Consider the following 13,383-nt stretch of genomic DNA (forward strand, 5'->3'; position numbering starts at 1 on the left):
ACCATTCTCCCATGTATGGAGTACTGTTGTCACATCTGGGCTGGTGCATCTGCTGCTTGTCTCTCGCTCCTGGACAGGGTTCAAAAGAGAGTCGTCAATCTGATAGGTCCTGAACTGTCATCTAGGCTTCAGCCTCTGTCCCATCGACGAGATGTTGCATCCCTCTGCCTGTTCTACAAATATTTAATGGTGAATGCTCTGACAAACTGCAAACACTTGTACCTCCTCGATGTAACTACCCCCGACAAACCCGACAAGCTACTAAGTCTCATCCCTTTACAGTAGAGATCCCTAGGTGCAAGAAAGCCTTTTACTTCAATAGTTTCTTCCCCGGAACTGCAGGTCTTTGGAACTCCCTTCCAGGATTCTGCTTTCCCAAGTGTACTGATATGCAGAAGTTCAAGTGTAATGTGAACAAACATCTTTCTACTCATCTCCCTTCATAATGCCCTTGCAAATTAAGTCCCTGATAGTAGCTCCCTGCTTCAAAGTGGCACTGTGCCTTGTTTGGGGTGAAAATTGAATTGAATAAAAAAAAAAACTTTACACTCTCCCCTTTTATATTTTTATTAAAAAATTTTTTTTTCACCAAAGCTATTAAATACAAATTATTTAACATTGATTTACCTCGTAAGGTTTTAGGCAGGATAGTAAATACTTATTTTTATGCAAACCACATAAAATGATTTTTTTGTAGACTAAAACTTTTTTAGAACATTTTTAGTTCAAACGTTGAATATTTTTAATTGTCATGTATTGTTTCTAAGCAAAGATTTCTGTTTTTCTTATGAGTATTTGCATAACATTTGGTATTGACATAATAATAGTGATTGTTTCTGCATAACAAAACAGATCTGTAAAAAATGTAACAAAATTTTAATATGCTGAAAGAGCTGTTTGGTAAGAAAAATAAACATTTGGATCTTGAGATGTAGCTACACTGTTATTCTTTTGTGTGTATGTATGTATATATATATATATATATATATATATGTCATATGCTACTGGTACCATGTAACCCAGTACTACCTGCCTCATGGTCGGGTCACCGGCGACTAAACTGGTTCCCCCACCAGACTTGTTTGGTGAGGAGGGTGGCTAGTCTCCCTGAAGGATTAAAAAAAAAAAACACTTCCAGAGGACGAATGAACACTTTTTCAGGGTCAACGGCCAACTAGCACTGTGTGTGTTTGTGTGTATGCATGTGTGTTGGAGTGGAGAGGACTCTCGTAAGCTATGGTGAAGGCAACCTTTCTAAGAGAAGCAAATCTCTGATTTAAAAAACCATAAAGCAGGAGACCAGTACCCGCATTAAGCTGGTCTGCAGTTCTCAACATTTTGAACAGAGAGAGAGACTTAGCTGTCGTACAAAGCTAAGACTCTGTAACATCATCTGTGTATAGATACTCCTTCAGGCATTTGTCTAATTTGTCTATTAAAATGATCCTGTGGCAATGGAAGTCATTTTTGGGCTCATGGACTTTAAGTGTCTGAGGGAGTGGCACTTGTCTGACAAGACGTTGCAATCATCATCATCTGTATATATATATATATATATATATATATGAAGTTATTGTTTAACATATTTGCTAAGAGTACATGTTAATAATGTGAAATATTGATGAATTTAAATCCATTTTAATTTTGTGAAAAGTTTTATGTGATAATGTTTGAATAATTTGTAACCTGTTTGAAATTATTTCATATTATTAAAAAAAAATTTTTCTTTTTAAATTCTTTCCTTCAGTGGCAGATATTCCCGGTCTAATCGAAGGAGCTCATCGTAATCGAGGCCTCGGCTTCTCCTTTTTACGACACATCGAACGCTGCAATTGCTTACTGTATGTTATTGATCTGTCGGGTCACCTATGCTGGACACAGCTGTCTGCTCTCAAATTTGAACTGGAACAATACCAGAAAGGACTGTCAGAGCGGCCACACGCAATTGTGGCTAACAAGATCGATTTGCCTTGGGCCAAGAAGAACCTGGATCTTCTCAAAAAAGAAGTGGACTTACCAATATATGCCATCTCCGCTAAACATCAGGAAAACATTGATCCATTGTTGTCACATATACGCCAGTTGTACGAAGAAAGCTATAACGAATTGGACAAAGATTTGGATGATTATTAAAAGTATTTATTCAAATAATTCTTGTCCTATGAACATTATTCTTTTCTTTTTATTTATTTTTATTTTTTTCAAAGAACACAAACTGAAATATATTTGATCCTTGAGAGTTCAGAGCCAGTATGTCAGTTTCAAATATATTTGAACCTTGGAAATTAAGTATGATAAGAATTCTTATAATAATAACATCAATTTAATGCATGATGCCAAATAAAATTTCAGTGTTTTAGTTAAACAAGAAAAGTTTAACATAGTTTTGTTCAGTATAAATATTAATCTCTGCTTTTTTTCTCAACATAGTAAATACAACACTTATTATCCAAGCTTTTTGAATTCCAGATTCTAAACATAGCTTTGTAACTCATATATTATTAGCAGGAAGACCTGACGTTGCTTGGGATTGAATGATGATCACCAAATATTTCACATTCCTATATTTTTATTGTCAGCAAAATCAGTAACATCACCCATTTTTTTTCAATCAAATTGATTGACTGTCTGCACTAGTTGGAGACCCATCACGGTGCACCAGGAGGAAGCTTCACATATCCTCCACAGTGACTTAGTCCACAATACATTGTAGCCTATATTGCACTGTAGAGAACCTGCTGTTGATTTTATAAAATTATTTTTATATATGACGGCTTGAATTAAGGTTTGAAATGCAAAACATACAGCATAATCACGTTGACACACCGGTTCCTGCTGGATTACCGAAGTTAAGCAACATTGAACCTGATCAGTACTAAATGGTTGACAATTTGGGACTTCCAGGTGCTGTATGTGCTCTCCGCTTATCTCAGCATTGTTTCCAGTCATCCTGGTCTTCTTGCCACTGGACCCAAACAGTGTCGATTCAGGAGAGGTGTGGTTAAGGATTGCGCGACCCTTACCTCACAATTACACACGCAACTGCCCCTACAGGGGTATCCTTTGTCTTTCGAGACTGAACGGAGGCTCGATCGATCGAAAATGCAAAAGTCAAGTATCCTGGTTCAGTTGTGCTCTAAACAGAAACAGTCATTTCCAAAATGCCCTTGTCATATCATACTGTTGATTTTATATGCCTGACTTTTCTGCTTGTTCGGTGATAATGGTTTGAATTTAAGTTTATAATGAAAAAGTCAAGTATTTTGGTTCAATTGTGCTTTAAACCGAAACATGTATTTTGAATGTGCCTCTATCATATCTAAAAAAAACAACCTATTGTTGATTTTATATGCTGAGTCTTTCTGTTTGTGCGGTAATAAACTTCTCAAATGCACTTGTGATGTTAGACTATATAAGGTGTTAACTTTGGTCAAAATTGTCTGTTTCTTCTTTTATTGGACTTTTTGGATTATCAATATTCATTGGAGGCATTCCAATACAAAGCCTATCTAAGAACACTGCCACATACATACATTACATTTGTGTGAAATTTCATAAAAATCGGCCAAGTCATTTCGGAGTCCATAAGAAACAAACTAACTTGCACACACTTCAGTTTCTTAAGTTCAGCTATGATGATAATATTTGTGTGTGCACCACATAGAATCGGGGTAATTTGGGGTTACTGAAGTCTGTTTCACTAATATTTTTTTGGCTGAAGTATATTTTTTCCTAGTTAGTAAATGTAAATTGGTTTTTGTCCAGAACCTCACTCTGTATTGAAAAAAAACAAAAATAAAGAAAAATCTGTATGATGTATATATCTGTGATGAAATGAAAAGATCATATTCTAAAATTCATGTAAATTGATCAAGTATTTTTATTTTTAAATAAGAAAATCCAATTTTATGAATAACTGAAGATCTGCCATTACAAAACAATAAAAAAAACAAGGAAATATTTCAATAATTCAAACTTGCAAGATTTTGTTATAATGCTTGCACATTTAAATAAAAAATAAAACTACTTTATCAATTTACATGATTTTTGGAATATGATTTTTGTTTTGACATGGATATGTGCATTATACAGATTTTTCTTTATTTTTAGCTTTTTAATATAGGTGGAATTCTGGACAAGAACCTGTAAATTTCATATACAGCCATTCGAAATGATGACCATTTCAGGAAGAACATCAAACCAGGATCCATGTAGTTCTATGGTTTGCATGATCTTGCCGATGACCATCTGTGCAAGACGGAACCTAACTGACATGACCAAGATTCTTCTGAAAAAACTTTAAAACGGTATGAAGGATTTCATTTGCAAATTGGTAGCTCCAATCACACGTGCTGGCTGGAGGTAGCACAGAGTCAGTCAATTTTGGAACAGTGAAGAAGGACAGAGAGCTTGTGGGGTTCATCACTGGAACTAGGAAAAACTGACATGCTGAAAACTCAGGTGCTCATTGGTGTAGATGGACCATTTTTCTGCAGGATACAGTGAACTTATTTGGAATCTGCTCTATCCTTTTGGGTGAATTCAGTTACAGTTGTCGATCATTAATATTCCTACGTTTCAATTGTCTTTTTATTGTATCTTTAAAACTTATCTAATTCTTCCTTCTTTTACAATTGTTCAGATTTTATTCACTCTAGATATCCTACACATCTGAAATTTGTCTCTATTCAAAGATTTGATATGGATGGTTGGCTTCCAGTGGGGGGTGTAACTTGATGTGTACGTGTTGTGGGGATGTTTCAGGAAGGGCTGTTATATCCTGGCACGTCATGATTTGATCCCTGGAAGTACAGAGAAAGTTATCCCTTCAAATCAAGGAATTATACCCGGTTGGGTTGATCTGTTGCTTGCTTATCAGAGCTTTGGCCAAGTTTTAAACCTAATTAATTCTCTGGAGAAAATTGATAATCTGGGATTGGATCATCAGCTAAAATATATAATTTATTTTTAGATTTTGAAGGAACATATAAAACCCAAAGTTTGGCAGAACTGAGTTTTTATGACATCATTCACAAAATTGAAACTCCAATTCAAATAGAAAGATAATTCAGATTTAGATATATTTGATCCTTGGGAGATTAGTCCCAGATTTTAATTCTACTTTAGGAAATCAGTTTGAATCTTCCCTAATTCTTTCTTCTTTCACAGTAGAGAATGCAACAATTGCATTGGTAATTGTTCAGGTTTTATTCTTGCCAGATATTCTAGAGATTTGCTATAGATGGTCAGCATGTATGTTCCAGTATTTCTTTGTTAATGACCTTTTCCTGTTAGACTACAATCTTCCTGAGTTGATGCATCATATAGCCATGACTTATATTTTTATGTGACAGAAGTTTCACATTATGAAACAAAACATAACTGTGACCACGTTTTTATGTATTTATTTTTTTCAAGGTGAACTTAACTAACATGTTTTTTACAAAGGAGTCACCACTTATCAAGGCCTGGAGGCTACTCGAGAATAAGGGTTTATGAGTGTATGGGAAAATATCATAGTAATTGTTGGTAGTGGAAATTTGAAAAATTGGATTACTTAAGGGGATGGCTCATCAACAACTTGTTATGTTGGACTTGAAGACAACCATATTTTAGTCAGGAGGGACCATAGATTGGAGCTCAGCCGAGCACTTGCCATGAAAATAACAATAAAGCAGAGACAGGCTTGCAACGTCTCTTCTATGGGGAAAAAGGTTGCAGGGAAGAGAAAAGAGAATCACCCACTAGGCTACAAAGTCAATTTTGAACTCTGTCAAGGCAGGATAAGAAGCTTCTAGCAGCTCCTACCAAGATGTGGCAACAGTACTCCATCCTTATGCAGATAGAGAATTGCATCAGCAATGAGATATCTACTGAAGCAGTAGAATGATTCCACCATTTTTCCAGCAGCCTTGGCAACAGATTTGATGTATGTGTTCCATCTCAGATCAGGAGTAAAGTCAGCCCCAGAAGCTTGTCAAAACATGAAACCTTCCCAAGACGAGAGCCATTCATTTCAATTGATGCCAGATGGGGATCAGAGCGATGATGTAAAACTAGAAGCTTGGTTTTAGATGCATTAAAAGTAAGCAGCCACTTCTTTAGTTGGTTTTAGAATTCCGAATTGTATTAAAACAAATTCATGTATCTCTTACTAAATGACATTTACATCCCTTGCGTCGGCACTTTTCCTGAAAATAGACATCCTTACATTTCAAAAGTGACATCAAAACACACCGAAGGCAAATCAGAAAAACTCGCAACTCAAAGTCCTAACGGTGTTCAACCAGACCTGGTTTGTGATATTAAAGACTTCCTTTTTTGGTTAAAAGTAAAAGTAAAAGGAAGGTTGGGAAATTCATCCATTTCAAGTCAAATAATATTACTAATTGTGATGATATTCCCTTTTGTTTCTAATCGATAATTCTAGTAGTTTTTATTTTTTTTCTTTCTTGTCGGTTAATAAACACACACACACATATACACATAGATACAAACACACACGCATCCTCACATATACATGATTGACATTTTTTGATTTCAGCTTTCTTTTGCTATTGGTCATTGCCATCCCTGATAACCAGAGACTTGACGTGCAACAGAAAGGTACTCAGCGCACAAGTAAAATTAATTATTGTCTAGTTAGAATGCTGTAAGGAATTTTTTTTTAAGTTCAGAAATGTATCTTAAAATGTGTTCATCTCACTTTTTCTTCTTTTCTGTACCCTATTTCTCAAAGAGGTGATGTAGCTAGTCTCAGTCTCTTTTATAATTACTATTAAAGTATGCATTCTTAAAAATTTCTGAGTTATTGCTTTCTTCCTTTATTCCAACTCATTTAACTTTTTGTCCTTTTTAGTCTCCTGGTCTTCATCAATTCGCTGCTCCGATACCTCATTATAATACATCTTCCAGTAACTTCTTTCCAAGAACTGTGTACTTGTGAAACTTTCTTTCTGCTGACTGTTTTCCTCTTATCTACAGCACTGGTCTTCTCAAGACTAAGGTCAATAGGCACCTTCTGTCTTTGTGCTCATCATTTTTCATTCTTTTGGTTTTAGCTTCTTACATCAAGTGGCTTCATGCCTTGTCTTAAGTGAATTCCATAAATTGTTGATTTTGTGTAGCTGGAAATGCCAAAGTGTGTGTGTGTGTGTGTGTGTGTGTGTGAGACTTTTCAACTACTCCAATCTTCTCAAGGGGGAAGAGGCCCAGACATTGTAGTTACTGAAAAGATTTTGAGCTCTGTTAGTTTCCGTAACAAAAGCCGAAACCAAAAAAAATTCATTGACACTGTTATATTTAAAATATGTGGAAATGTCTTTTTATTCCTCAGATTGTCTGCTGTTTTTTTTTTGTTGACAGAATCAACTGTTTGTCTCTCTCTCTCTCTCTCTCTCTCTGCCATGTAAGTAGTTGGCTCATTAAATAGTGATATATAGTTGTAAACATGATGATTGAGTAGAAATTTTTATTTTATTCTTAGTTATTTTAACTTGTAGCGAGGAGTGAACCTTCAACCTCTAGACAACTGTCATTTAGAACTGATTATAACAATACTGCAAAAATAACCTACAAAATGAGCACAGTAGTTCATCATCATTATTATCATCATTATCATATTCAGTTTAATGTCTGTTTTACATGTTGGCATGCTATGTTTCTGAATTTTTTGAGTACGACAAGATATACCTGAAGTTGGTTGAAGGTTGCATTGACAAAAACATTTTGAAAATGACACTGTTAACATGCATTGACTTCCAAACCAACTTATCTCTGTCCAGGTCTTTATTTATTCATCTTTCTCTCAAGTTCATTCTTACCACTTAATCTCATGTTTTTCCTTGTGAACTGGACCTGCTACTGTTTTACATCTACTAACCCCTTTCTTTCAATGTGACCATATCATAAAAGTCTCCTATTCTGCACACATATTATATGAATTTAATCTTCCTCTGAGATCATCAGACCTGCACCTTTCTTTAAGACTCACAGTACACATTTATTGTATCATTCACATATCGTTTTCCCATGCAATTCATTTCCTCAACCCTCATTGGCCAGAGTTCACTTTCATACATCACCACACTACATATATATTCTCTTATTTGCCAGTGATAAGGCTTGCTCTGCTAGTTAGTAATGACAGAAGTTCCTTGAACATTCCAAATAATGTAATTTGTTGTTTCTTTGGTACTGACAAATTTGAATTTAAACAACCTTATCAAACAAGCAAACTATGTACAGTTCAGTTTAAATTTGAATTCTTTTTGTATTTCTTTTTTCTTTTTTTTACATAATCATAACAACTTATCAAGGCCCAGAGACTACTCGAGGATAAGGGTTAAGAGTGTACAGTGGTCAATTGGACAATATAGTAATCGTTAGTAATGGAAATTTGGTAAATTTGTTAACTTAAGTGGAACGACTCATCAAGAACTTGTTTACGTTGGACTTGAAGACAACCATATTGTAGTCAGCTTGAAAGCAAGAAAACGGAAGACAATTCCACAGGCGTGCAGTTCTAAGAAAGAAGCTTTGTTCATGGAATCTACGTTTAAGTTTAGGCACAGATAAAGAGTGGGGGGAATTATTGATAGTGTTTTCAGCTAGACGAGTGTTTCTTGTGAAAGTTTGGTGAGGGGGTACCATAGATTGAAGCTCAGCCGAGCACTTGCCATGAAAATAACAATAAAGCAGAAACAAAACTCGCAACATCTCTTCTATTAGAAAGAGGTTGCAAGGAGGAGAAAAGGACATCTCCTACGAGGCTACGAAGTCTATTTTGAACTCTATCAAGGCAGGACAAGTCCTTTCTAGCAGCTCCTGCCCAGATGTGGCAACAGTACTCCATCCTTGGACGTACCTGGCTCTCATATATATAGAGAATAGCATCAGCAGTGAGATATCTTACTGGATCGATAGAAGGATAATGATCAAATTAAAACTACTTTGATTCTGCAAAATGTTGCTGATTATTTAAGTGTTGATTTTGTCTCCTGCTCTTATTTCTAAAGAAAGGGTTAAGCCACACTGTCAGGTGAAAATTAAGAGATGCAACTCAAGATGGAGCATTTAAACCCATTCCTGACAATCCGGAAATGTAAGAAAAATTAATCCGGATGAAACTGCTTGTATGTTGACTCCCACAAATGAGATCTACAGAAAGTTGGAGATCGACCTGTCTTTAACCGACTTAAACTTGAATGGACCCAGATCTGCAATGAACACCACCTTCCATGAATAGGATCACCAGTTATTGTAACTGGGTGTGATCTAAAAATGAAAACGGACAAAACTGAGCAATAAGCGAAATACTGTAAGAAAGCAACAACGCACAAAAACAAAAAAAATCCAGCTGACAATAAACCGCTGTACCTGTTGCTCTCTAGTTTGTTTTGTTTTTATTCACAACTTTCTTTTTATCAGTTCATCTAGATGTTATGCAAATTTTCCTCCTAGACTTCCATTTAAAAAAAATTTTTTTTTTCAAAGGAGTCACCACTTATCAAGGCCCAGAGGTCACTCGAGGATAAGGGTTAATAAGCATACAGTGGTCAGTGGGACAATGTCATAGTAATTGTTAGTGGAAATTTGGTAAATTGGATTACTTAAGGGAAACGGTTCATCAAGAATTTGTTTACATTGGACTTGAAGACAACCATATTATAGTCAGCCGGAAAGCAGACAAATGGAAGAGAGTTCCACAAGTGTGCAGTTCTAAGAAAGAAACTTTGTTCATGGAATCTACATTTAGGTTTAGGCACAGATAAAAAGTGGGAAAAATTATTGATAGTGTTTTCAGCTAGACGAGTGTTTCTTGTGAAAGTTTGGTGAGGGGGGACTATAGATTGGAGCTCAGACGAGCTCTTGCCATGAAAATAACACTAAAGCAGAGACAGGCTCGTGACGTCTCTTCTGTGAGAAAGAGGTTGCAGGGAAGAGAAAAGGGCATCCTCCACTAGGCTATGAAGTCTATTTTGAACTCTGTCAACGCAGGATAAGGTCTTTCAAGCAGTTCCTATTTTTTGTTGTTTACATCGGGAGGGGAGAGGGAATTGGCTCCATCTATTACACTCCCTCCTCTGTCCATTACAAAAATGTCTAGTTAATCTGGTTATATCAAGCCCACAATGTCATTGATTGATCAGCAAGATGAATCGTTTGCATAATTGAATGCAATTCACTTTGTTGTTTTGGATGTCTTTTTAGAAACTCTTATTTGGGATAACTACTGTCCCTTTTCCACCGCAGACACAACAGAAAATGTCAGTGGTTAGTCAGCAAAATGAACAATGTACATAACTTGACGTGGCCCACTTCATTGTCCTGGATATTTATCTGCTGCTGCATGTTTGGAGTAGCTAGTCTAATTTTCACCCAAGACAAAGCACACAATTAGGTGCAGCTTGAATTTGTGATGGGTATGGTTGGTTATTATCACTGGGAGCTGTCAGTAATTGTTTGTACCATAAAATAAAGTCATGCTAGGTGAAGAAAGTACTGTCAAATCGCAATCCTTTCATCCCACAGGAAAATGTTCATGATGTGACCATGTGTTAACCTGTAAATTATGAGATGAATCCAATTAATCTCCCCACAATACACTTAAAAATCCAGCTTTCTTTGTCAATTACAACTGCTCCCAGGTTCACTCCTCATTTTGATATTTCCTCTCTCAATGGATATTCTTAATAAAATTACTTATCTTATAGTAAAACTCTGTTAATCTTGCTTGCATTCGTTCTTGGCCTTTTACACAGTGGATGACGTCACAATGGATGATTTCATCATTAAAATATAGAGGAGGGAAATATTTATTTTCAAAAATTTACTTACACCTTTTGTTTGCTTGGCCTTTTGGTCAAGATCAAAGTGTAGTATCTGTTCTTCAGATGCTGCACTTCATTTTCTTGTTCTCTTTCGGTGGAGGAGAAATCCTTCACGACTGAGACAATTTTTATTTTTGTACCTTTTCTCCACGTTAAAAAACGACCCTGGTGTCTAACTCTGTCCCGTGGGGAGGCATAGTAAATAGGTACATAAATTATTGAAAAATGTGGCTCCAGGCGGAATAAGGGGGGGGGGGTAGGAGAAAAGGGCAGTCATGACAAACTAATGCAAACTGATCTAATCTAGCTAGTTCCACAAATACCACAATACCGCATTTACTCTATCTATACTTCACCATATACATCCTTGTACAATCACCAAAAGAAGTCAGAGCATAAAGAAATCTTCTTAAAATCCAAGGGTGATGCTATAACACTATTTCCATTTCTGTATTTTGGACAGCGTCAAATTACCTGGCTTACGGGCTAAGGGTTAAGTATCATTGGCACTTGACCAAAAAAGTTTCATATGCTCAGAAAAATGATAGAATATGTTTTTATTTAGATATCATAGGGAAAAATTAATTTCCCAATGAAATAAGATAATCAGATTGGCATCAGGAGTTTAACTGCGTGATAGAGGAATTTTAAAAATAAGCCATCTGTCTTATGTCAATGAGACCAACCTCATAGATAATTTTGATATGATAAGAAATAACATGGATGACTGGGGGGGGGAGGAGAGGCTGTTGGAATTGATTTAATCCGAGTTTCTTTGTTAAGAAAAAGAAAGACGGAAGAGCTTTGAATGTAGGAGAGAGTGAGAGAGGGAGAGAGGGCAGGAGAATTAAAGAGACATGGATTAAGAGAGAAAAAGAAAGAAAAGAGACCAGAGAGAGAGAGGGAGGGAGGGAGAGAGAGAGAGAGAGAGAGAGAGAGAGAGAGAGAGAGAGAGAGAGAGAGAGAGATGCTAATCTCCAAATAACAGAGGGGGAAATTGCTGTTTCCATAAAACCAATGGATTTTGGCAGATAAGAGATTCGCTTGTTTGCCTTGAAGAGAGCGCATGTCATCTTTTGGGTGAGAGCCCAAAAGATGGACCTCCTCTGAAAGAGCAAAGTAGAAAAAAGTCTTTTCTCCATGACTGGCTGAGCAGACAGACAAACATTGTCTAGAACTTTGTAACAAAATCGAATTAAGTCAACAAAACGGCACCAGAAAATGCCCGGATTTAACTTTTCTTTTGTACAAAGTGTATCTGAAATTATTTTATGCAATAAATTATTTTCGTTTATAAGAAAAAAAAAAGATCTCTTTTATCATTTATTATTTTGATTGTGGAGAATAAGCCAGTTAATTTTCAGATCTACCCTAAACCTGACATAAAGCTGCAACTGCGAGAGGCCCATGGCTACTGATCCGTGCACTTGTAAAGGAAGAGCTCAAACCTGAAAACAAACGGCCATCATGTTTAAGTTATTGTCATATAAATTTAGAGTTGTGCACGTTTTGTGCACTCTGAGCATCAGAGCGGTAATTTCCAGTGAATGTCTGGTCACATTTTGTAAGGGCCCATCACTAGATGATGATAAAAATGTAGACAAAGACTGAGGGTTAGTCCCTGTGTTTTTGGGCTGGCGATGGCCTGGTTACATAAATTGATCCCGTGCAGCAGGATTGTGTGATGAACTCCTCAGATGTGGTTACAATATAACCATTTATAATTTAAAAATGAGTGCTAGTGTTACAATAACAGAAGCCTGTTCTTGTAAGTGAGTAAATATGAAATAGGATAGTCAAGGATTCGAACTTGCGAAGCTAGACTTGGAATTGAGAATTCCAATCATAAGTTAAAATAAATACACAATGTTATTGAAAATAAGGAATGTGGAATCGCAATTGTTTAGCTCACACAAAATAGTTAGATATCTGTTTATTGGAAAAGGAATGTAATGATGAAATTTGTTCTGTTATAAAAATGAAAATTAAAATAAGGAATTTAATCATCAATTGAAATTGTAAACATATTACTCGAAAAATAGGTTACTGAACTTGTTGGGTCATGTCAGCGTGATGCATGTCATCCAACGTGCTCGATGAGTACATGTTTAATCATGCAATGATGTGTCGAGTTCTCAATATAGGTAGAGTTTTAGATGCAGTCTGGGAGAAGAGGAGAAGAGTCGGGGAGAAAGAGCAGAGAGAGAGAGAGAGAGAGAGAGAGAGAGAGAGAGAGAGAGAGAGAGAGATCAGAGACGGCTGCTGACATCAAACATTGGAAGCGAAAGGTTAGAGAAGAAAAAGCCATGTAAAGAAACTTTGAATTCCTCGAGCGAAATCATGGACCGGTCATGGAATAAAGGACGTCATTATCTTTGTGTATCTATGTCTTCGTGTTGTGATTCAACAGAAAAAGTGTTATCCATTTATATTATAAGAATTTTGTGAAAATCATCATCTCAAAAATAGAAATATATGTATCAATATTTATAGAAACACTCCCGTTCATACAGAACTGTCAAAAGTATAAATGTCAATTTCTCGGTCTATC

General features: G+C 36.1%; 2 protein-coding genes across 3 annotated transcripts in view; one reads left to right on the forward strand and one right to left on the reverse strand.

Annotated features, from left to right (window-relative positions):
• Positions 1-2,151, forward strand: part of LOC145284687 (mitochondrial ribosome-associated GTPase 2-like) — a 49,631-nt gene extending 47,480 nt beyond the window's left edge. The window contains exon 7 of the mRNA XM_080133607.1: positions 1,748-2,151. Coding sequence (XP_079989733.1) covers positions 1,748-2,133 — 386 coding nt within the window. The 3' untranslated portion in view covers positions 2,134-2,151. The remainder of the gene's footprint in view (positions 1-1,747) is intronic.
• The window catches only part of LOC145284517 (putative E3 ubiquitin-protein ligase makorin-1), a 152,449-nt gene that overhangs the window by 131,947 nt on the left and 7,119 nt on the right, over positions 1-13,383 (reverse strand). Inside the window, exon 2 of one of the 2 annotated variants that reach the window (XM_080133538.1) lies at positions 2,018-2,096. The exons of the other annotated variant lie outside the window; for it this stretch is intronic. The gene's annotated coding sequence lies outside the window, so the exon portion shown is untranslated. The remainder of the gene's footprint in view (positions 1-2,017; positions 2,097-13,383) is intronic. 2 annotated transcript variants of the gene reach the window in all.

This window comes from Euprymna scolopes, chromosome 1 (genome assembly GCF_053919585.1).
Source record: "Euprymna scolopes isolate OS-2025 chromosome 1, ASM5391958v1, whole genome shotgun sequence".
NCBI lineage: Eukaryota > Metazoa > Mollusca > Cephalopoda > Sepiida > Sepiolidae > Euprymna > Euprymna scolopes.